We start from the raw sequence: 25,884 nt of genomic DNA, 5'->3' as shown, positions 1-25,884 counted from the left end.
GGCAGCAGGGTCTGTCAAAACAGGTAAGGTTTTTCTAGTTTTAGGCACTGTAGATACAAATAAATATAGCATCTCTAAAAGTCATCCTCAGAACGCTCTCAAGTCAGGTTTGAGAAGTTGCAAGGCATGCTTTCATGACGGGGGCCTATGACTGTGAATAACATCTAGTTCTTTCTTATAGTGAACACTAGATCTTGGGAAAGCCAGAGGTTCTTAGCGTGGTAGATGCAGTTGGACACTCAGTAAAGAGTCTCTTAATATGCAAGGCTGTGGGCAGCCACATTTGACTTTTATAATGATAAGTAAAACAGTTCTGTGCATTGATTCATGGAGACAATTGGATTCTCATGTTCTCCTGGAGCTGTTTATGATAATATGTTACCAGCAAATGCAAGTGAGAAATTTACAGCAAATAGCTATAAGGGAGGTAGAGAGTTAAAGAGGTATGGAGGGGAAAACACAAGATAGTGGCACTTTAGTTATCTGTAAAAGCAGATTATTTTGTGCATATTAAAAATGTGGAAATCTGTATTGCTGGTAAAATCTTTCTTCAGCTTCTACAGACAGTGACAGTTTAGAAAAATTCATGCCCTTGTGTTTGAAGCTTTCCTGCCTCTTTCTCTAGAAGTTAGGGTACATGCAGTGTCATATGCAGTAAGGTTTTAGGGTGTTGTTTGAGTTCCTGTGTCCTCCTTGGGATCAGCTGAGACAGTTGTGTCTAAATGAATATTGCTGGAGCTTCCATCTCCTCCCCACTACCCTCCTGGCCCCAGGGCTGTCCGGACTCCTGCTTTTGCAGTTGGTATAGCAGTAAGAGTCATACCTTTTGAAGTGCTTCCAGCTCTGACCTGTGTCCAGAGTAGCTTCTGAAGTCAGGGCTGGTGAGTAGAAATTGGATCTCATCTTCCTCTAAACCTAGATATGAATAAGCAGTGATATTCTTGTATTTCACTATTGACTGTTTAAGGACATAGTTATATGTGGGTTGTCAATGCTAGCCAGAAAATGTACACTAGAAAAGGATGGTTCAGCTGGGCGTGGTGGTGCATGCCTTTAATCCCAGCACTTGGGAGGCAGAGGCAGGTGGATTTCTGAGTTCGAGGCCAGCCTGGTCTACAAAGTGAGTTCCAGGACAGCCAGGACTGCACAGAGAAACCCTGCCTCGAAAAAACAAAAACAGACAAACAAAAACAAAACAAAACAAAACAGAACAAAACAAAAAAACCGAAAAGGATGGTTCACAGTAAGAAACAGTCCCACTACAACACACCGCCCAGTCTTCTGTACTGGAAGCTGTAGTTAGCTGCTCAACTGATTTTGCTGTCAAAGTACCTAGAATGAGAGTCTGGATGGCTGAGTCATCGACCTCCTCTTCTTCCTTCTCCATCTCCTTCCTTCCCCCTCCTCTTCTTCCTTCTCCATCTCCTTCCTTCCCCCTCCTCTTCTTCCTTCTCCATCTCCTTCCTTTCCCCTCCTCTTCTTCCTCCTTGTTTTACTTACTTTCTATTGCCAAGACACAACACTAAGACCAAGGCAGCTTTTGAAAGAAAGCTTTTAATTTGGGGCTCACAGTTCCAGAGAGTTAGGGTTCACGGCCACCGTGGCAGGCAGAGTAGTAACAGGTAGAAGGCACTGGTGCCAGAGCAGTAGGCAAGAGCTGACATGTTGAGACAACAACCATGAGGCAGAGAAAGAGTTAACTGGGAATGGCTTAAGCCCACCTCTCAGTGAAACATCTCCTCTAATGAGTCCACACCTCCTAGTCCTTCCCATACAATTCTACTAACTGTCTAAACATTCAAATAAATGAGCCCGTGGAGGCCATTCTCATCAAACCACCACAGCTCTTCTCCTCTTTCTCCTTCTCCTTTTCTTTTCTCTCTGCCTGTCTTTATCTCTATCCCTTCTTTCAGTAGTTATCTAGTAATCAAATACCTCCAACTCTAGGATTAGAAATTATCTTTTGTTTGTCTTTTGAAGTGTTAGGGATCCAGGACTAGGAAAGCACTCTGCCATTGGGCTGTACTTTAGGCATAAAAGAAAATAGAAATGAGTGGATTAAAGTTTAACTAAGTGAGCATTTAGAACACACACACACACACACACACACACACACACACACACACACACACACACACGCACACTGATATTCTATATGGAGGGACTATATTAGCAAGGAAGGATTCATGTGGTAATTCTAGTCTGCCAGCTTTCACACTCTGTCCTCTTTGCTTGGCATGCCCTTCGGGTGAGTGCTGTTTCATTTTCTCTTTTCTTGTGAGACAGGGGTTTTTGCTCTGTGGTCCTAGCTGGCCTCACTGTTATTATGTAGATTGAGAAAGCTTTGAACCTGAAGTTATCCTCCTGTCTCTGCCTCCTGAGTGATAGGATTAAGGACATGTGTCATCTCAATTGGCCTTACATTTTATTTTTTAATAAGCAGTTTTATTCGTTGGTTTCATCATTAAACAGGACAGCGATGTCTCCTAACTCCTGTTGTAGTCTGATAACATGAACGCACACTATGTGTAGTAGCACAGAGCACAGGGCATGGCTTTTCTAAGTTTTTAGTGATTTCTCCAATGTTCATCTGTCTAACTATCATCTATCCATTTACTATCTCATTTGTTCATCTTTTTTAATGTTCCTGGAAAAATAAATTAATGATTGGTTTGGGTTTTTAATTGCATTTATGTTTAAAATTTTAAATGAATTTAATGGACCAGGGCATGAGTAAAGAGGAGACATTTAATTGAGTATGGAGGTTTAGAAGCTTCATTTTAAATTTTCTATCATGGCTACTGTTTTTCTGGCTAGTTAATACCCTACCAGTTTCTCCTTAATCATTTAATAGCATTTAAACAACTGGGTAATATTTACTGATGTCATCTTTATACCAAATATTGTACTAGGTTGGCACCATGGGATGCAGAGAAACATGGAATTTTGTTCTCTTTCTTGGAAACTCTATAGTCTGATTGGGATAATTTATACAATTGTTTATAGTCTATCATTCTTTCATTCGAAAAAGGTTGTGTGCATGTAATATTGAATAAACATTGTGAGAATGACTTCCTTAGAGCACTTCCTGAGAGAAACACAGTACCCGGGATGGTCCTAGCTGGTTCCACGAAGCTGAGGGAAGTGACAGGGCCAGGTAAAACCTAACAACAAGAGTGAGCAGAGCTTGAGGGGTCCAGTGTACACAGGGCAGAAAGGGAAGGTACAACCCAGAAAAGGCTTAGGAAACTCAGATGAGTCTGGGTGCAGGGTCTTGAATGCCTGGGTCAGGAGTTTAGATTTCACTGTGTCTCCTGGGGAGAGCTACTGATGTGTTTTGATTAGAACAGTGGAGGCAGACAGAATGGCAGCAATTCATTTGAAAGAGGAAGGAACTGAAAGAGATAAGCTAGTTTAGAGTAGGTTGCTAGAGTTTGAGCCTGATGCACAGAAAAACCCTGTCCTGAGGTGATTTTAAGTATGGCTAGCAAGGAGGGTCTGAGAGACATCAGCAGAGTGGCTTGACACAGTTGAGGCAGGCTGGCAACAAGCTTCTAAGACTCTTCTATGGCTGTGTAAACAAGGGAAGGTGCTGATCTAACTAGTTTTAAGTTTCGTTGCTATGGTATCGTAAAGTGTATCTTCATGTTAACACCTTGTGGTTGTTTGGGGCCTTTCACAGGAGGAAGAAATGTTGGGAGGAGACAAAATAATCATGGGGTTTAGAAATAAAGCAGAAAGATGCTTGATCAAGAGTATAGGGACAGAAGAGAGGTGAGTGCGTCGGCACATGAGTGGTATATTTGTAGCTGTTCTCTTAAGTAAAAAAGAATGCTCTATTTGCTCATTGACCCCTTCCAGCTTTTCCTTCTGCCTTTCTTTCCAGAGCCACTGAGCGTCTGTAAGATGTGATGCATGGGTCAGGCACTAAGGAGCCAGCAATGAGCAGGGCAGGTGTAAGTCTGTCTGTGGGTCACAAAGGATAAAGTGCTGGAATAAGTCCTCCTTTCCTGTACTTAACAGAAGCTTGTGACAATGTCTACTGGGGCCTTGGAAGTATTTCTCTGACAAAGCATACCTTTTCTCTCAACATTCTGTATTATCTCTGTATTGTAAGAAATACCATGTGGGTGTATAATTTCAGAAATGGCTTAAATTAGCTATCATCGAAGTTCAACACTCCTGATTACATCCTCTCAGCTAGGAGGTTGTCACTCTGTAAGGTCACATGTAGGATCTTTTAGAAGGAAAAAGTTTGTTATATTACTTAAAGATTGCAAGATTGAGGAAAATGACGTTTTCACTAGATGATGACAAGTGTATTACAGATCACAGTCGAGCTTGCCCCAGAATCCCGACGTCTGTCCTAGCTCTCCCCGCTTAGAGTTTCTGAGCCTGTGTGAGCACCTGTGTCTTTCTTACTCTTCCCTGATGATAGAGAGTGGAGTACAGTGAAAAGGAGCCTGTCTTCAAGAGTCTAGTCTCAAGAAAGTGTTCCAACAGGGAGCAAGACACCAGATTGTCAGCTTCTGATTTGTATGCCGACTCATGGACTCCTGAGCTGTTGATGGTGCCCAGTTTGTCTCTCTTTAGCCTGGTATAGGACTTTTTGCTCCTCTGCCAAGCCCATCTCCTCATGGGTTGAATGATTAGAAGTGACAATTTTTTATAACAGTGGTGAGAGGCAAAAGTGGAATTCCAGACTTTAGCAACTTATGTACCTTTCTCATAAAGGAAGGACACTACTGATGGAAGAAAACAAGTCCTCTGATCTGGGAGCATAGGGGGACGTTATTTGTTTGTTTGTTTATTTTGCCACATTGGAAAGAATTATATGAATCTGAGCATTTTAAATTTTGAGTTAGACATAAAACAGCATTACTCTGCTAAGAGAGCTTTTATGTAGCAGGCTTCCTTTTTTTTTGTGCCAGGATGCTAATGGTAATAGTTTTACCTGAACCATGGCATCTTCAGTGTGTGGGAAAACCAGGTCAAATGTTCATAGCTTTAAAACCAGACTAGTTTGTAGTTACCAAGGTCTCCAGAAGAGTCAGTCAGTTTGGGCACCAGATTTGGGCAAGAATTCCAGATGCAGAAGGTCTCAAAACAATTGAAGAAATGTATCCTACTCATGGCTATTTCTAAATTTGGAAAGAAATAATCAATTTTGAAAGATAAATTTCCAATGTCAAAAACTTAGACCAATTTAGAAGACAAAAATAAAACATACATTTTCCTTCTCTTTTAAGGAAAAGGTAAGTCAAAAACTAATGAGGTTAAATTCTGTTCTTTTCCACTTTCATGGAGGATTCTAAACTAGAAGGAACTCTCTAGAGGTTAGACTGTTTTGTGATGGACATGCTGCTGAGTGTGAGGGATATAAGCCACCGTGATGTCACCTGTAGGCCTTTGTACCATGCCAGCAAGGCTGTGTGGCTCCTATTCATACTTGGGTTCATTTTCCATAAATTGGTCTTTCTTGTTGTTTTCCATTTTTATTTTATGTAAGACTAATAAATCTTACTGATAAATAACAGAGACCTTTTGTCGTACATGTAGGATTAAAATGCACCCCTTTTGGGGGAAGCCAGATAGGTGTATTTACTCTGTAGAGAGATTTAGAGTTGATTTTTTGTTTTCTTTGTGGTAATTATGTTTGCACTTTGCTGATCACTAGTTGTGCATTATTACAATGGAAGGTGACAATTTGATTGTCTTCAATTGGAGAAACAAGTAATTTTATATTCACTAAGCTGTCAGGTAACACTAACTCACAGAACTGAGAGCTCCTGGCAATGCATTTGGCACCTATATTTAACTGCTTTGATGCTTGCATAACCTCTGCTAAATCAGAAATGCTTCTCCCGCTGGAGACAGTTTTCAGGGCTGTGCAATGAGGTTTTCATTAAGTAGACAAACTGAAAATGAACTGCAAAGCCGTGCGTCCTGCCCTTTCCTCTGCTCTTCCCACCACTGCTCACTTCTTCCTTTCCTTCCCTCTTTCATCCTCCCCTTCATCTCCACTTTCCCATCCTTCCTTTACAGGAGTCTAAAATGCATCTAATATGTCCTTACCAGAGAGAATTGCCCCATAGCTTTATGTAACTGACGGGAACCTAGACAATCAGCTTCTTCACATAATTTTGTCCAGCAAAGCTATGCTCGAGATTTCGTATTGGGAACAACCTCAATAGTATCAAATTTTCATCTCTCTCTCTCTCTCTCTCTCTCTCTCTCTCTCTCTCTCTCTCTCTCTCTCTCTCTCTCCTTTTCTGAGTGACTGACAATAGAGGAAGAACAGAAAAATGTCCAGGGATAGCTTCCTACACTTTCTGTGTGAGAGAATGTAGCTCTGGTCTGTGATTTTTTTTTTTTTTTTATTATTATGAGAGAAGCAGATGAGATGTTCCAGAATCTGACACTCTATTAGTGGAGCAGTTTCAGCGCAGTGGGGATGCGCCTTGAAAAATAAAGCTTTTCATTCCATGTGAAGAGGATATTCTAAGTGAACACGTGGAAATAAATTCATTATGCTGTTATTTTAGATGGCCTTCTCTCATGAAAGCCACGAAGAGGTCTTTCAGTTGAGCTGAACAGTGGCTGAGCTTGATTAAAACCCTCTGAGTTAGGGTGTGTATTTATAGTAGCCATTGTTCAGTTTTGATCTGACTGTCAAGCCACTGGTTTTATTTATATTCTCTGATAGTGGCTTTATAGAGCAAAACTCTCAACAGCTACTGTGAGAAAATTCAGTATTATTTTCATCAAGCAAAAAGTATAGTGGTCCCATGATATCAAGTTGTTTTGCTCTTAGGAAGGAACTGGGTACACAGGGACAAATGGGATCATTTTAGGTTTTCCATAGGCAGTCAGCCAATCGAAGGCCAGCAGTTGGACGGGTTGCCTGGGCCTTCTAGCAGATACTGACTCGTTAGACAGAGGTGGTTACGTGATGTAACATTATCAGAGAAACAATTCATGAGTCAAAGCATTCCAAGACATATGAGCTCTAGTCCAAAGAACAGACTTAAGCTATATAAAGTGACAGCAACATTGTCAGCTAAATATAGGCTCCAGAGATACAAACTTTGATGACTTGAGAGGAATCTGTTCCAGGTAGTTCCTGTTCTGTAAGAACCTCAGAGGGCCTTTGGCGACAATTCTGGTGCATCGGTATGCAAAATTAGAGGCCTTAGAAAAATCAAGACCATTAATTTAAGCCCCTTAGATACATGTTAAGTGTATTTCATTTGCCTCATCTCTGTTAACTTGCCAGCTTGCTCAGATCAGTGACTATCCTGACAGCTATCACATCTTGTTGGTTCTATATACACTCTGAAAGAGGAGCTGAAATGCTAGAAGGAAGATAGCTTCCAAGCTTTCCAGTAGCTCTGACAGCACTCCCCTTGCATTCCCCCAGTTGCTTATTAAGACATGGACAAGGAAAGAAAAACTGGTAAAAGCCCACAGGTATTTGGAGGTGGAGTGGAGAGGTCATGAGATTGTGGCTTCAAAGAATACAGAGACCCAGACAGCAAGGGTGGCCTCTCCAGTGTGTGTGTGTGTGTGTGTGTGTGTGTGTGTGTGTGTGTCCTACAAGAGGTGTCTTCACTGTAAAATCTATTTTATATCTATAGGTGTTCTGCTTGCATGTGCACCTGTGTACCATACAGGTGCCTAATGACCTCACATGTTCTCACAAGGGGACATTGGATTTCCTGGAACTACAGTTATAGAGGTTTGTTAGTTACCATAGAAGTGGTGGGATTTGAACCCAAGTCCTCTGTAAGAGCAACAGGTGTTCTTCACCAAACAGGCCATCTCTCCAGCCCTCAGGACTCTCTTCACGTTAAAGTACAGAGTTAGACTTTTCCTTGCAACCCTCTCAAATCCCTGAACGTGGGAATTGGAGGCACAGGAAAAAGGCTTGAAAGTCATTCTTTGCCCTAGCCTGGGTGGACTGGAATCCTTTGTGAGGGTTCCTGGGCATTGTGCATTTTGGCAGCTGAATGTATCTGTTACTCATGCTCCTTAAAATGAGAGGCACTGTGTTTATATATATATATATATATATATATATATATATATATATATATATAATTTTTTTTAAAAAATGAACTTATTTCTCAGAATCAGATTAAGTGTACTGTTCAGGAAATAATGAATTATCTAACTGAGATGATTCTATGCTGAGTTTCAAAAAATAAATGTGAGCATTGGACTGAACTTTCATAGTTTTATTATAAGCAAATGACCTTATAAGTGCTGCTTTGTGTTAGAACAGCTTTTTTTATTTTTAGATTTTATTACTTCTTTTATTTTTGAGATTATAATATAATTACATCATTTCCTCCTCCCTTTCCTCCCTCTAAGCCCTCCCATGCACCCCTCCTTGTTCTCTTTTAAATTCATAGCCTCTTTTTTCATTATTGCCACCATGTGTATGTGTAGGCATAGAATTCTTTTGAATAAGTGTAACATACCTAAAAAGCGAGTGTTATTTGATAAAAACCAAAATAATGAACTATTAGATAATAGTTCTGTGCCATCATATTGGAAAGGTTCTGTGTACCATACTTTTCTGAAGCAGAGGCCTTAGTGCATGTATGTGTCCACCATCTTCCTTCTTTTATAAAGCCCAGACCATCTCACCTGCCTTGCTCAAGAACAGGGTGTACATTCACCACTGAATGACTTGGCAGTAATGTAAGCCTCTGCATGACTACACTAGGGCCTAAGGTAGAGTGTGTGTCCCGTTGTTGGGATAGAGATGGTCCTGCTGGTGTTCTGGAGAACAGTATTGATTATGGAGCATTGTCACCATCAAGCTCATAACCCCAAATCCTAAGCTGGAAGGTCTTCTCAATGGTCCAGCATCCAAGGGGATTCACTTGATGTATTAGGCAGATATAGTTCAAGTGCAGGGAACATATGATGGGAACTGAGTTTCATATGTCCCAAGACATACAATTCTTTTTGGAGGTTTTCCTTGATAATAGCTATGCCCCAGAAAACCATCTTGTTTAACCAGTGTGATAAGTTGACAATGTAGTTTTCCTCTCTGATTATAATGTGCTCTGTGTAGTCAATACACTGGTACCATGTGAGTGTAATTTCCTCTTTTATTTGATCTCCAATGCACTGTATTATAAATAAACAGTTAAAAAAAACACCAAACAAATCTGTTGCATTTCCTTTTAAGATTGTACCACTGTAGACACTTGTTCTAGTAAAGTAGAATTGGGCACATTTGATTGCATTTAAATTTTTCATGCTTCAGCAGTTTGGCTGGGAGCACAGCAAAGAAAAATCCCATGAGCGAGGAGAGTTGAGAATAATAGAACTTGATTTTGTGTATTATAGCGGCAGCATTTGCGCTGCTTTAGTAGGGTTGTGTCAGCACTTCCATTATAAACCCCTGTTTTCAGGGGCTTTAACTAGGAAGATTTTTTTAATACAAATTAAAAAAACAATTCATTCGAATGATTTTTAAGTTATAATAGAGCAAAAATAAAACAAAGTAAAGTCACATAAAAATTGACCATTTTCACAAAGATTTTCATTTTTCGTTGCTCATTAGTTGTGTGGGACATAGCTGGGTGAGGTGCTACCTAATATATGGGGGTGGAGTGTACGGGAACACTGTGGTTGTGGATAGTATATAAGCACATTCAAAACAAGTGGGAGAATTCATACAAAGCTGACAAACCATAATTAACAAGGTGTATTTGATTCATGGGTTCCTAAAGCAGGTGACGTGGGTAGAGTGATGGGAACAAGGGTTTCACCAGAGTTGAGAGTCTGTGCTTCCTGAAGTACAGCTCAGTTGCTGTAGGAAAGAGTCTAGGAGGGTTGGTAGGACGTGGAAGAGTGCCAAGGGAAGACTGCCTACACATGCATGCTGCGCAAACCTGACATGAGTTCAGTTTCCAGAATCCACTCCTGAATGTTGTCCTCTGGCCTCCACATACATTATCATGCCACAGCACACTCATACACATATACCATGCACATGCACTGTGAAAACACCACAAACACACACACACACACACAATTTGGCAAGTGGCCTCTTGCATCTCTGATGCCTCTTCCTGCCCCCATATTAAAAATGAACAATAAGAAAGGGTAATACTAAAGAAAGAAATGAATGAGTTAAATTGAAGACTGTATAATAATTTATGTGTAAAAATTAGTAAGCCTGATCCAGTAGTAATCTATGATTTATTTAATAAACTATGTGACAGCAAGATGGCTTTGCAGATAAAGGTGCTTGCAGCTAAGTTAAATCTTAGGACCTACATAGTTGAAGGAGAGAACCTGCTCTGCAAGTTGTTTTCTGGCCTCCACATGTGCACGCAAGTGCGTGCACATACTCACTGATAGGAAGATAACAATTAAAAAAGCTATGCATTAAAAATAAGTTATATGTGTATATTCATATAAAAGACAAACAACTGCCACTTAGAGAGTGTTTCTTAGCCTGTGAGTTGCAAGGCCTTTGGGTAGTATACTAAACATTCTGCATATCAGATATTTACAATATAATTCATAACAGTAGCAAAATTAGAGTTATGAAGTGTTAATGAAATCATTTTATGGTTGGGCTCACCACAGCATGAGGAACTGTACTAAACTGCATTAGCAAGGTTGAGAACCATTGTCCTAGACTAATAAAGCACACCAACAAAGCTACCGTTGAGAACTGAAGTAGCCCAACTATTTTATCAATAGGAAATACCTTGATGAGAGAGCAAGACTCTTCTCCTCCTCTGTGGACAACATAGCTCAGAGTGCTAGTAAAACAAGCACAGAGAAGATGTCAAGCACGGTCTGAGAAGTGCTCTTAGGCCACAGCATGTTGGCCTCCTTACCAAAGCATGGACCGGGGAGCCAGGTGTGCCTTCCTGCTTCTCCTACCTCCCCACTCCTCTGCCTGGTTATGGTGTGAGCTGAGGATGAACAGTCGGCTTTAATATATTGGCAGCCGAGCTGGTATTTGCAACCTTGATACACATTTGTGTTTGTGGGTGTAAAATAAAAGACAGCTTGTGTGCCACTGTAAATAGGCTTCTGATGGGTCACTGGAGGGTTCACAAGAAGCTTGCCGATGAAGGAGAGGTGAGGCCTCTCCCCACTAATTGTATTCAGCGTGTAATTTCTAAACTTCCCTCTGAATTTTGATTTTCAATTAACACTCCCCATTTGAAGATAATTTTCTATTTAATGTAATTGCAGGAAATAATTTATTGGCTGATTAAGACTGAGGGCCCAGCCTTCCTTAAGAAAAATACTCACCAACCAGCCTTTAAACTCAACTCATAGCTTTGGACAGACTGAGTCTATTTTTACAGCTGCAGGGTTGTTTAATAAGGATCATACCATTGTTAACCAGTATAGTCTGTCATCAAAATGATTCTTAGGAGACTGTTTACATTTTGCGTTTTGTGTCATGATTAATTTATACTAAAGCGATAATCACAGACACTGCTACTGGAAGGCACCCGCTTACTTTATAATAAGAGGCTGCTTGCTGGGGAGAACCGAAGGCACTCAGAGTTTTGGATTATGACTTTTTTCTTCACTTGCATTGAACTGTTTCTAAAAGGTGGCAGTCAACTCATGCATTCGTTTTTAATGCGTGCGATTACATTAGGGCTAACTGCCCATTATCTGAACAATGCCAACACTCTCGCAGCCTGTGACCGGTGCTTGATAACTTACAGGACAGTTATAACTGCCTGGTTTTGCAGTGGTATTTCTGGGGCCTGTACAGTAGGTTCTGTAGTGACTTTCAATACTGAGACTCATCCATTGGTTATGATTCTCCATGTGTGCATGTATTTATCCATTTGTTAGCACCAACAGGAGTCACTGGAGAATGTGTCTGAGTCTTTGAAACAGTGTTCTTTAGAACATTCAGTTTCTCTCTTTTTAGGGGAAATAGAGCTATTCATCTGCAAACTGTTCCTATTCTATTTTCTAGTCTCATCTAAATAGATGAAAGTTTTAGTATTTGTACAATGATTATTATAAGTAGGTATCAGCATTTTATTATGTTTCAAAGCACTTCAAAAGCCCGTAATACTTTTATTTAGAACTGTGCATAATTAGTTTAGCTGATCTTCTATTAATGTTTTTCACTGTAGGATACTAACTCTGAGCCCCCTCATTAATTGTGAGAAATTTAGCATTAGCTGTTAAATCCTATGTGAAACATGGGCTGCTACATAAAAACTACTGTTTAAATTGGAATTAACTTAATTATTTTTCCTTGCACTTGATATTTCCTTCACTGCAATATTCATGAAAGCATGTGACAGATTTGTAAATTTAACTGTTAATCTCAGATTTCTAGACCCTTTAATCAGTATTTATTTGTCTGTAGAAACAGTACAGGCAAGTTAATGATTTGCTAATTTGAAAAATGCTCATGTGGTTCCCTATGTTAACTGATTTGTGCATTTAAAAATGGTATGAAATCAATTAATGTTAAAGAGCAATTAAGGTGGCGATTGTATCCCTTCCATTACACAGCAGTTTCAAAGGAAATACAATAAATAAAAATCAACATGAAGCTTTAGGGGAAAATGGTTTCTTCCATTAATTTGTAAACTTTTAGTGATTTGGTTATTAATCCCTTTACTAAGAAATTCATCTTTCTAAAGTGATTCTCAGAGCCCTGTAATTTTGTATCACATGGTTTTTGATCTCATCTGAAGCACACAATGAAGACCCCACTACACAGTCCTTTGACGTTCTCTTTGTGAAGACTGTCACTAATGAGAGAGACTTTAAACCTTTAGTAGGCACGGGAGACATTTTATTTTTTCATAGTAGTTGCTATGAGTCATGTGTATACTTTCTGACAAGAAATGGAGATACAATTATTTTAGAAATTCAACTCAAATGCCACAAAGTTGCTATAGCATTTATCTGACACTAGAAGCCATTCAGTCAACATGGCACTTAAAAGTTAAGAAGCAATTCTTAATGTATCTTGGAGGTCTTCAGAAAAATTTCAGATAGGCCATTGGTGTGCGGTCTGCCACTCATAATCAATATTTAAGATAGGAAATCATGACCAGTTTTATTAGCATATTAAGGACAAATAATTTAATGAGTCTAAATTTTTTTTAAACATAGGCTTAATTTTTCCCTTCAACGCTCTATGAGAAAGTTAGATATTCTTTCTCTGAGGTCATTCCTCAGAGTTGTTCATTAGTCCGTCCACTGACTCACTCATTCTTTTCATTGCTAACCACCAATCCAACTACCCTTGCCCCTACAAACTCATAATCGAGTAGGAAGGCCTGGAAGAAGGGCATACAAATACATATATTGTACATCATGAAAACATATAAAGATCAGATTTGGGGATTGTGTAAGGGAAAATATACAGCAGTTAAAGGGGAGAGGCAAAAAGGAGGATGATAACAAATAAGCCTTTGTCCTTTGTAGTTTACACTGTCAATTTCTCTGTTTCAAGGATTTTTATTTTTTGCTATTATTTCATTATTAGTCAAATACAATAGCTTCTAGTTTGTTTGTTCAGAGACCTCTAATTCACGGTGTTTCCCTTCTTCTGCAGAAGAATGTCTTCCAAGCAAGCCACCTCTCCATTTGCCTGTACAACGGATGGAGAGGAAACAATGACCCAGGATTTGACCTCAAGGGAAAAGGAAGAGGGCAGTGATCAACACCCAGCCTCCCATCTGCCTCTGCACCCCATAATGCACAACAAACCTCACTCCGAGGAGCTGCCTACACTTGTCAGTACCATTCAACAAGATGCTGACTGGGACAGCGTTCTGTCATCTCAGCAAAGAATGGTGAGCACCACAAGTCTACTGCCTGTCATCAGCGATGGGAGATGTTGAGGAAAATGAAAATACATGGCTTCACAGTATTCCTGGTCAGACCACAAAACAACATGTGGTATACATACTGTTGGGTATACATACTGTTGGGTATACATACTGTTGTTATTTTGGTGACCGGGAAAACTTGGAAAGCCCTTTGTGATCTAGGCTATGGCTATTATTAGGACTGCTCGACAAAAGAATATTGATTTACTTTTTAAACAAGTGGAAGTCAGTTATCTTATACTTTCCATTTTAATTTAATGTGATTAATTTAGTAATGTCACAAAATAGATATTCAAATGAAGTGTGTCTGTGTATTAATATTGAACAATTAAGTTAAGCAAATACATCCATGTGAATGAGATCATAGTGTGACTACATCTTCAATGAGGAAATGCCTGTATCTATCATTTTAAATGAGAAGTCATGTGCCTATATATTAATATCAACGGAGCATTCGAGACTCCTGTGTACCATCCAATCAGACCACATAGGTTTTCTCTAGAAGCACAAACAACATCCCAAGTAATGCAGGAGTAGTCAGCTTTCCCGCGGTAAATTCTATCTTCTAAACATCACAACAGAAGCCTCAGGCGGGACATCAATTATCTAGTCCAAAACAACAATCTTCATCTTTCTTTTTAATCATCTAGAAGAAACCAGAACCTTAATATGCCTTAATCCTAGGTTGTAATTTTTAACTTCTGGGTGACCAAAAATTAAGTTAGTGAAAAATATCTTAAGTAGACAATGAGAGTTTTAGTCCTAAACAAAAAACAAGGTATCATTTTAAATGCCTTTGTTAACAAATCAATATACTGACATAAATAACTCCCAGAGGGAGAAAGTTTTTTTTTTTCCAAATGTTTTTGTAGACACAGTATAGGCATGGGGGAGGGAATCAAAGGATGAATGGAGCATGTCTTGAATAATTTTAGATTTACTCCATGATCAACAAATTTCATTATGACATTTCCATGATGCATGCACTACTTTTATTACAGTTTCCTGCTCTTCTACCATTTCTTAAACACCCCCTTCCTCTACTTTTTCTGTTCTAAGTTCCTGATAATCCTTTTAAGTCAATGTTTCTCTCTCCAACCATATTCAACTTAAGTTTCATATGTGTGTGGGGGGGTACTTATACTTGTCTTTGTGTATTTAACTTATTTCTCCTAACATGACGATCTCCAGATTTTCTTGCAAATAACATCATTTTGTTCTTTTATACATGGGGAATCAAGAGTGAACAGCTTTCTGGGCTGGAGATATATCTTCCAGGAGAAAGGGAAGGCAAATATATATTGAGGCAGGAATGGAGAACATTTTCTGATTGAACTTAACTTGTTCATTCCATGTCTTCACGGTGGCATGGCTGAGATGCATATCCACTCTCTGCTCCTTGCTCATAGGCAGGATAATGAGACTGCTTGGTCTTTATTTGAACAAATATCTATGGAGCACCTTCTGGATGCCACACATTCCCTAGCTATAGCTGTATTATGGTGGAGCAGAGGTGATGCTGCCTGCCTGGAGGTTGTGTTCTTGGACAGGGGACAGACATGCAAATACGTATATAGTTGAAGTTGTCCACGCTATGCAGAAGATCAGAATGTTGTCTGAAAGCACAATGAGGTGAATCTAACTTTGAATATAGATGGATAGGATGCCCTCTCCAACCTAAGGACGGCAGAAAGTAGTCAGAGTAGGGCAAAGAATAAATCCACAGAGAGAACAGCATGTATGGAGTGTCTGAGGTGATAAACCCAGAACTTAATTTAAGGAAATGAAAGATGATCTTTGTGGTCAGAGGATAATGAATGAAGATACATCAGATGTGGTTGGAAAAATAGATAGGAGCCATATCATACAGGCCTTGGAGAAGGCATTGTGGAGGTGAGATGTGATCTGAGTGCAGTGGGAGTAGCCTTTGAAGGGCTGAGGAAGGCTTCTCACAGATAATTCCAACTGTGTCCCAGTGAATGGATGGTCAGGCAGCAAGAGTGAAAGGATGGGCCCTGGGGTTTCTACTTCAGAAACCTAGATGAAAGATTACAGTGGCTTGGATTAGTGTAAACAAAGAGGGGCACAGAGAGGGACTGGCTCAAGATAGCTGTACTTTGATGCCATGTGCAGGCCTGACCAAGTAAAAGTAACTGGACTGGAAATGTATGGGGAGAGGTGAGGACAATGCACTCAAGTTCTGTTTCTTCTCAGGGCACTTTCCTGATTTTTCTTAGAAAAACTTTATTTTTGGCAAGTGCTAGGTTGCTTTGCTGAGTTAGTCTGAAATTTTTGTTATGTAGAACTTGTCAGAAAATAGATACTAATGTATATATAATAATTTATGTTACATATGATTTATGGTAGTGTAAAATAACTTAAGGTTACAAGCATATTATAGATTAGTGTGAAAGAGACTATTCTCATAGAAATGTTTCCAAACTTTCACTATGCTTTCTGCTGGAGCTTTTGTGTTCTCCAAATGCTGGAAAGCCAAAATATTTGTTTAACTCCCACTCTATAGCATTTCCCAGCTGTGTACTTATATGGTGCAATAAAAGGATTTAACAAATGGGAAATAGCAGCTGCATGTGGAAACTTTCTTTGTGTTCCCTCTTCACCAGATAGAGTCAACAACATGGAGTCTGTGGCCTCGGACCTGAACTGACCTAGGCCACAGATGAGGTCACCAGGCAGCTTCTGTTTCTTGTAAAGAAAAACAATGGAAGGATTTTTATGTTCCTGCCAGACCTGCAAATGTGTGTGTGTGTGTGTGTGTGTCTGTGTGTGTTTGTATAGTGTGTGTGTTTGTGTGGAGTGTGTGTGTCTGTGTGTGGAGTGTGTGTTCATATAGTGTGTGTGTCTGTGTGTGNAGTGTGTGTGTGTGTGTGTGTGTGTCTGTGTGTGGAGTGTGTGTTTATATAGTGTGTGTGTTTGTGTGGAGTGTGTGTGTGTGTGTGTGTCTGTGTGTGGAGTGTGTGTTTATATAGTGTGTGTGTGTGTGACTGTGTCTGTGTGTGTAGTGTGTGTTTGTATAGTGTGTGTGTTTGTGTGGAGTGTGTGTGTCTGTGTGTGGAGTGTGTGTTTGTATAGTGTGTGTGTTTGTGTGGAGTGTGTGTGTGTGTGTGTGTGTGTGTGTGTGTGTGTTGGAGTAGGAAGACTGTGGCTGATGTGAAATTTTAAATTATTTCATTAACTAAGAAGTCTAAAGTGCACTGATGAAGAGCCCAGACATTTGCAGTTGTCTTCTATGGATCCCGTTTGCTTGCTTGCTTGATTACTATCAACTGAATCCTGTCAAATTCTGTGGAGAAATAGAAGCCACGAATGACTAGACAAACTACAACACACATTTGTCAGGGCCTCTTCAGTTTCTGGAATCAATTTCCACAATGGTCCTCATCTTCTGGACAGCATTTGGTCTACTGAATCCAGAAGGGTTCACTGGGAAATATCAAGAGCAAAAGTAGAAAAAGCAAAAAAATTCACCAGTCCCCATGACCTGACTAGAAAAAAAGTTTCAACTTAGCATCCTGGTTATTTTAAGTGGAAACTCAATAAAGTAAGATGCTACACAGTTTCCAGTAAGAAAAACAATGCGAAGGAATCTAAGCACAGAAGGAGGATGGAAATTCTAGGGAAGGGATTTCACAGACCAATGCAATATAAAACAGAAGCCAGAATGTCTGATTTTAAATTTGGTGTTTTTTTTTTTAATCAACTGGTGACTTTTTTTATGGTTGAAGAGTTAGTACACATAAGAATGTCTGTCTGCTTCTGTGTACAGCACTTATTTTTGTCATGGTTTCGGGGTATAGGAACATTGACACCATCCAGAGATGTGTATTTTTGTTCTTATTGACTCTGTGCCATTAGTAAAGAATGAACCCATGTAATAAAATGTACACAGCACATTTCTCTCTGATGTCAGTGTGAAGCTATCTCTGTGATAGCTAGCAGTGACTGATATTTGTTCTTATATGTAATTATTATCACGAAAGTTTTAAGTGTAGAAAGGACATGCGAGCCTAGGTATTGTTAGTAAACTTCTCTGCAAATTACATATTTTCTGTGTAGCTGCTTGTATCAAATGAATGTGTTGAGAGGAGCATGGCGTACTATGTTCTCCTGCTAGTATAATTTTATTCTCCCCCTTTTTTGATTTAAAATATAATTTAAAGAGGTAGATCACCATTAGCCATTGGACTTTGGAATGACTACTCAGTTCCAGATACAAAGATTACTTGTGATAATATCAGATTTCTGTTCTAGTAGAATTTACATAGCACCAGGTCTCAGAATCAGACAATTCAAACAATGAGGAAGATTCAGGGACGGGAGAATGAGAAGGAAGATCTTTCTAAAGAGGAAAACTTTCAGCTGAAATTTGAACAAGTCAATTGTACAGAGACTGATAAATATAAAAGCACTTACAAGTAGTAATAAGTAATAATAATAGGTATAAAAATCTTAACAATTTCTCATTTTTTAACAGTGTTTGGATTCAAAATATGTTTTTATTTGTCCACTTCCTGCCCACCACCTCTCACCAATTCCCCCTGATAACCAACCCAGCTTCTTCCTGACTTTATGCCCTCTTTGAAAATTTATTACTATATTAATAAATAATATTAATAGTTTCCTGGGTTCAACTAGTGCTAAACAGATTTGAAAGAATGTAGGACCATCCACTGGGGGACAGACCACCTACCAGTAGGCACATTCCCACAGAAGAGTGAATCAGCAGCTTCCAACTGTCAACAGGTCCTTTGATAGAGATGGAGCCTCAGCAGCCCCTGGAATTTTCACTGGCTTGATCTTGTTAATGTCTCATCCAGGTAGATGTTGCTAATGTGGGCTGAAGTGTATACCAGCCAAGTCATGTCCAAAAACATTCCACAACTCTCCTTCCCATCCTATGTCTCTTACATTTCTTTTTTAAAGATTTATTTATTTATTATTATATTCAGACACTCCAGAAGAGGGAGTCAGATCTTGTTACAGATGGTTATGAGCCACCATGTGGTTGCTGGGATTTGAACTCTGGACCTTCGGAAGAACAGTCGGGTGCTCTTACCCACTGAGCCATCTCACTAGCCCTCTTACATTCTTTTTTTCCCACTCTTCCATCATGTTTCCTGAACCTTGGATATAGTGAGGTTGACATAGGTGACCCATCTATGGCTGAGTACCTGAAGTCAGCACTTTGACCAGTTATTGGTCTCTGCATTATCTACCATTAACTGCAATAAGAAGCTCCTCTGACCAAGGTTGTGAGCAGCACAATTATATGGGTATAAATGTAATATTAGGAGGGCAGTTTGACAACCCTCCATTTAGTATAATATCCTCAGTGAACTTCTGCATTAGACTCTATGGTCTTTCAAGTCATAGACCTTTGAGCAGGTTACAGTATCAGACAAAAGTCCCCCTTATGGAACAAGTCTCTAATCCAATCAAGAAGAAGCTGGTTACTATCACAACTGTCATACCCTGACCACACCAGTGGGAACATCTTTTCTGGCAGGTTGATGCTATAGCATGCAGGGTCCAGAACTGGGAAATGTCTTTTCTGCCCCAGTAGCCTGACCAGCACCTTCTGGCACTGTGAAAGCCATTGGGAGAGATTCCTGGTCAATTTGAGATTTCTTAATGTTCTGCAACCAAAGTGCATTGTGTCTTTAGCAGTTAGGACAAACATCCTTTGATTACTGTATTTGAACAACAAAACACAGCAGTGTCTGGAGAGGACAGAGCGATGTGGGATGAGATCAGGGGCAGGTGGATGATACATATCACAGAGTCTCAAAGGTTGTAATGAAATGTTTGAACTGGGTTTCAAGTGCAAGAGGAAGCCATTGGGAGATTTTAAGCAAGACAGTAATAATGCTTTATTTAACTTTCTCATAGATCACATTGCTTACTGTGCAGGTACACATGGGATGAGGCTGGCAGAGTGAACAGTTTTGGAGGTTATCCATTGAGAACATGAAGGTAGGAGCTTAGTCAAAATTGAGTGAAATAAAAGAGGCCAAGGTCCAGGGACACCTTGATAGACATACACATTCCTGATCAAACCATGGTGACTTCTGTGTGACCATGAAAATGTGATGAGACACCAATGGTCTGCCTCTATCTTTATGTGTAGAGTGTGTGTGTGTGTGTGTGTGTGTGCGCGCATGTGTGTGGGATCAATGTGTGTAGCTATATGTTTGAGAATGCACACATGTATATATGTTTATAGAGGTGAGTGGCTGATGTTAGTTGTCGTCTTAGGTCACCTTCCACTTGATTTACTGAGACAGGGTCACTTGCTGAACCCAGGGCTTGGCAATTTGCGTAGTCTGGGTAACTAACTTCCCCAGGCTCTTAACTCAGGAATTTTGGGATTACAAACTGACTATCTTACCTGCCTGGCTTTTATGTGAGTCCCAGAAATTCAAACTCTGCTTACTAGGAAGTGCTTTATCCATTGAGCCACATCCCCAGCCAACACAGGGTCTTTCTTGAAAAATGCACAATGTGACGATAAGGTTTAAAGTAGGACTCATGAACATAAGCCTTTGTCCATTTACATTCACAATCATAGTGATATTTATTTTAGGCAAAAATGTTATTACATATATCTGTGTTTGAACTACTCAAGTAGAAAAAAAAACTACATTTACCCTCAGCCAAGAATGTCTGAAGCTCTTGCTTTAGAGATGCAAGTGGACTAGCTTTTCTTGCTTGTATTGGGACTGTAGATTAGGAAGTATAATTTATCTGGTGCTGATTACTTGCAGCCTACCATAGGACTGATGCACATTTTTTATGACCCCTGATCAATCTATGAAAAACTAAAAAAATACAGAAAAGAGCAAGATTTAGATGGTGATTTTTATTTTTTAGAGAAGTTTTCAAGTAAGATGCACATCAACAAAAGATGCGAAGATTGTTCTTTGTTATAATCAAAAGAAATAATAATAGCTATGTTGGACCACTTGATAATGACCAGGAGCAATGCTTCCTTGCTTGCAAGCTGTTAAGCCTCTCTGCCTTTTGTTTCAGCCAAGCGAAATTGCTAGTCAGCACTGGAGTGTTGTCTGTAGTTCACTTGGAGTCATAAAATTTCTGGTGTGGACTTTGTACCATTTCTCGGAACAGGGCTGTTGTCATTGTGTGATAACATAGTCCAGGAATTCTCACTGGGGATTTAATCTTCTGCCACACTTCATGTTGTGACAGACTTTTAGTAGATTTCTCATCTTGCTTCTTTTTGAAAGATTTAAGAATGTTGAATTGTTGCCAAGGTGTTTTTTTTCTGTGTATGTGTGAGAGAAAGAGATTTAGTAATTTAAGGTACTAGGTACCGCCCAGATGAATTTAATTTCCATACATTTATTGGGGCTATAGCTCAGTACGTGTGGGTCACCTGGTCTGACTAGTATTGTCCTCATGCCCGAGGGCAGGTTGACCTGTCTACTGTGTGGTATCTGATCAATATCTGGAGCCCTTGGGAAAAAATTCAAACTGGCAATATTTAGGCTTCTTGAGAAATTTAGTTACTTTTTGTCTTAGTTACTTTTCTTCTGCTGTGACAAATCACCATCACCAAGGCAGCTTATAGAAGAAACAGTTTCATAGGCATTTCAAAGGGCAGGTCCGTGACAACGATGGTAGGAAACAATGAAGGTAGGAAACATGGCAGCAGGCAGGTGCTGGAATAGTAGTAGCTGAAAGCGCTTACATCTGATCCATATGCATGAATCAGATACACACACACACACACACACACACACACACACACACACACACACGTATATATCTATATCTATATCTATCTATCTATCTATCTATCTATCTATCTATCTATCTATCTATCTATCTATCTATCTATCTAGAGAAAGATTGAATATGAATGGCTCCTATAGGTTCATATAGGGTTTGGAAGGTTTAGGAGTGTGGCCTATTTTGAGTAGTTGGGCCTTGTTGGAGGTGTGGCTTCGCAGTAGGAGGTGTATTTTTTTTTTTTTTCTTAAAGAAGTCCCCTAAAGAACAGGGGACAAATCATTGGAACATATGAGCCTTATTCAAACCACCACACTACTATTCTCATTTTCTAATTTTGAAAATTCATTCAACTTAGAATTCAAACTTAGGTGTTGATTAGGGGAAGATGTCCAGCTGTGGCCCAGAAGACACCAAATAGTATTATCTAGGAAGAGTTGCCTTTTCCCATAACTTTGAAATCAGCATACAGCACTGTCTCTTTTTATAAAAATTATTTCAGAAATTTAATCACAAACTTAGTTGCAGTTCAAGCTATAGAGTAAAACTCCATTTTGCTATGTGGAATTTATTCAACCTTGCTGTGGCAGTGAAATAGGAAACTTGTTTGTGTGTTTAACACACTGATACTCTACTGTAACTTTCATGCCTGGATCATGTCCTATGTTTCCTTTCTGTTATTTTTTTCCTCCATGATACTCTAAAAGTGTTTCTCAAACCTTGGCTGTTTAAATAAAAAGGAAGAAGGTTATTGGAACACTCCTGAAGAAAACTTTGACACTTTTGGAATTCTGAGTGGCCATATCCTACTTTGTCCTATTAGTGATGTCATAGTTCTTTGTAAAGACATTTTCTGAAAAAGGTTTTCTTCTTACCTAGCATATAATCAAAATCTTTATCAGAAGCAGAAACACTAGCTGCTCTGCAATGGTTGACTTCCCCTTGGGCACGAAGGGATCAGGTATGCATGCTGATTAGCACAATCCAGTCATTAGCATGTGATTATGTGGGCTACATATTGAACACCTGCCAAAATCTAAGAATCCCATACTTTGCTGTATCCATGCAAAGACTTGTATTTCTTCTGTGTTTTGACAGTTTGAGGAGAATCAGTCCTTGCTATCTTTTCTGTCACTATAATAAAACTGTGTGCACAGTGTCTCTTCAAGGAGCTGGGCTATGCCATGCTCAACTCTGCACTTTGTCTGTATAAGCTCCCGTGGCTGGGTTTGCAGAGTACTGAACCCCATTACTGATGTCACTTGTCATTTACACATTTCTACCCAATCATGGGTATTATCATTTGGGTGATTTGGCCATCTTTTCCTAATTTTTTTTCTAATCAATTTTATGTGATTTGTTTTGCCATGAATAGTTTTCTTTTCTTTTTCTGAGTGCCACTAGTGTACATGTTGTGCTTTCCTAGGTTGCTAGTCTACCACAGAGTGTGTCTTGCCATCTCATGATGCTGCCCTTTCCTAGGGCGCTGGACTAGAGTGTATCTTAGAGTTGCACTTGTACAGAGCAGAAGTTGTACCACGATAATTATTTAAAACAATATTTGATTGTAGCAGAAACTGGTTTAATTTGGTATAGAACAAACAGCTTGAACAGGATGATTCTCAGGTTTTATTTTTTCTTATGGATTAACATATTTGAATGTAGACGGCTTTTACTTTTAAAATAATCCTGTTAGAATTTGTTGTCGTTAATCAGTGGGGGATTACTTCAGGACACCAATGCTTTTCTGCTTCAAGTAGAACTCTATAGCGCTTCCAGTCTACAAGTGGTTTGGGTCCATGTATACATTGCTTCAAAATTCTTCATGCCATCCCTTCTTGCCTGGCTGTGGGCACTTCACCAGAATGAAAAACAGTAACTGAAATAATGAAACCTGCATATTTGTGATGGTCTAAGGAACATGTTCTAGAGAGGAGGGTATGGACCAAATGACATGTAGGGATTTTCAGGACTACTTTGAACTTTTTAGGGGAGCATGAACTTCCTCTCCAGGCCCTTTAGACTGATGGGATGGGATGGGGAGGACAGTGGTGGTCTTCCCTGCTTTGTAACCACAAGCCAGTGCTGTTTGCATTCCTTAGGGTCTGTCTTCTCTAATTCCAATGGAGCTGGTTTTTCCAGAAAGGCAATTGAATCCCACCTGCACCATTCAGAGGAGAGCATGAAAGGCTCTGATGAGGACTCAAGCAGGAGAGACCTCACCCTGTTCTCTCCACAAACACATCCAATTCTTCATTAGACAAGCCTTCAATAAATGTGTCTTAATCACTTTAATATGCAAATTATTCCATCATTTGATTGTCCTTCTCAATGAAAAGTTTTTCTTGTTTCCCAAGAGAGGTGTAACCTTTTAAAAGAACAACTCTAAGCTATTATTCCCTTTTGTTAACATAGCCTTCCATGAAATAACATTTATTATGTTGTAATATTAACCTTCTAACTATTATTTTGGTGCTACTACATTCCCATGACTGCTAGGCATTGTTTTTCTAGGTGATGCAAATTGAATTCAATATTATATCTTTTCATAAACTACATTCTTAGATCCAAAGTGTAAGTTACAAACCTTCACTAATAAAATTTTACAATCAGGTTGAAATTAGAAATGGATATTTAGGCATTTAATTTATCTTCTTTATATTTCCTTAGCACCCTAGAAAATGGAAAATCTTGTTTAACAAAAATGATTGGAAATTATTTTGTAAACTTTTGTTCTCATCATTATTTAACTCCAAGTTATTTCTACTACCAGTGTGTTAAGAGTAGCTTGAATACAATATTCTAAAATTCATCTAATTTCTGATAGGACTTATGTCCTTTCAAGCACAGATAGACTAGAGCAGTGTCACAGAAGACACTCACTGACATGAAATGTCAACAAAATGGAAAAGGAAGAATTAGAACACTTAGATGACGATTATTTTTATTTTGGTCTGTATGTGTCTGTGTGTGTGTGTGTGTAGCTGTGTGTGTATATGTATCTGTGTGGGTGTCTTGTAATTATTGAGACTTAGCTAGGATTAAACAAATCAAGGACACCATTACTTTTCTGCTAAATGAAGAGCTCCATAGGCATGCTTTCAGTCTACAGGAGTTTTGAATTTATGCATATTTTCTTGTACAGATTCTTCAGTTAATTTCTTCTCATCTCCATGAAGACATTGAGGACACTTTTGCACTTGAATTTATCTGTAATATTTGACTTTTAACTGTTTTATTTTGTACTTTTTCATTTTGATAACACCTGTTTCATATTGCAGAAACATGACTATACTTTGTTTATAATTTAAATATAGTGGTTTGGGCTGTTGTTCTTTTTAAAATGGCAAACTAGGTGAAGGAATGAATCTTAGTTTTTTGGTATTTGAAAGTTCCCTCTCAGAAAGTACAGGCTGGCAATGTGGTGGTCAAGTAAGGTAGATAAAGGCTTAATGCCTGAGGTGGGGAAAAGCAGAGATTCAGGCACTAGGGGACCTGATGGGCAGGTTAGACTTCCTACTGCTTTGTGTCAATGTTGAGACATTTAGTGCCTAGTTTCCCCCCTTTCTGCAAATACAGAGATAAGTTTGTAGATACATGCATGTATGTATGTATGGATGTTTTACAACACTGTAGCATCTGGAAATTATTTTTAGTCTGTTCATATTTTGTTCTCCTTGTAGACATTGAAATCATAATGCTGAAGATGTTACATATATTTTCCTAGATTAACACAAGTTTCCTGTTAAGCTCATCATAGGTATTTGATGTATTAGAAAGCCATTTAAAGACTTTTGCAGTGAAATCCTCAAAATTGGAACATGTACTAGACAGAATCCAATAAAGAGAGATTGTTGGGTTGAAAGAGGCCTTGAGACTCAGTGTGTATAGTATGTAAAGCGATCTGTCCTGTCTTTCTTCCCTAGATTAACTTGGCCTTGAAAGGTCTTCACTGTTTGTAGAAAAACATCTTTTTTTAATAATTATTTTATTAGATATTTTCTTCATTTACATTTCAAATGCTATTCTGAATGTACCCTATACCCTCCCCCCGCCCTGCTCCCCTGCCCACTCACTCCCACTTGTTGGCCATGGCGTTCTCCTTGATGGGGCATATAAAGTTTGCAAGACCAAGGGGCCTCTCTTCCCAATGATGGCTGAATATGCCATCTTCTGCTATATATGCAGCTAGAGACATGAGCTCTGGGGGTACGGGTTAGTTCATATTGTTATTCCACCTATAGGGTTG

General features: G+C 39.2%; 1 protein-coding gene across 13 annotated transcripts in view; it reads left to right on the top strand.

The window, feature by feature from the left end:
* The window catches only part of Sox6 (SRY-box transcription factor 6), a 550,047-nt gene that overhangs the window by 211,826 nt on the left and 312,337 nt on the right, over positions 1 to 25,884 (top strand). For all 13 annotated transcript variants that reach the window (XM_029537970.1, XM_029537945.1, XM_029537995.1 and 10 more), the window contains one exon: positions 13,589 to 13,829. In XM_029537970.1, coding sequence (XP_029393830.1) covers positions 13,593 to 13,829 — 237 coding nt within the window. In that variant the 5' untranslated portion in view covers positions 13,589 to 13,592. The remainder of the gene's footprint in view (positions 1 to 13,588; positions 13,830 to 25,884) is intronic.

The sequence above is a fragment of the Mus pahari genome, chromosome 1 (assembly GCF_900095145.1).
Source record: "Mus pahari chromosome 1, PAHARI_EIJ_v1.1, whole genome shotgun sequence".
In the NCBI taxonomy this organism is placed as follows: Eukaryota; Metazoa; Chordata; class Mammalia; order Rodentia; family Muridae; genus Mus; species Mus pahari.
The sequence above is the reverse complement of the archived record's forward strand: the minus strand, read 5'-3'. Positions and strand labels throughout refer to the sequence as shown.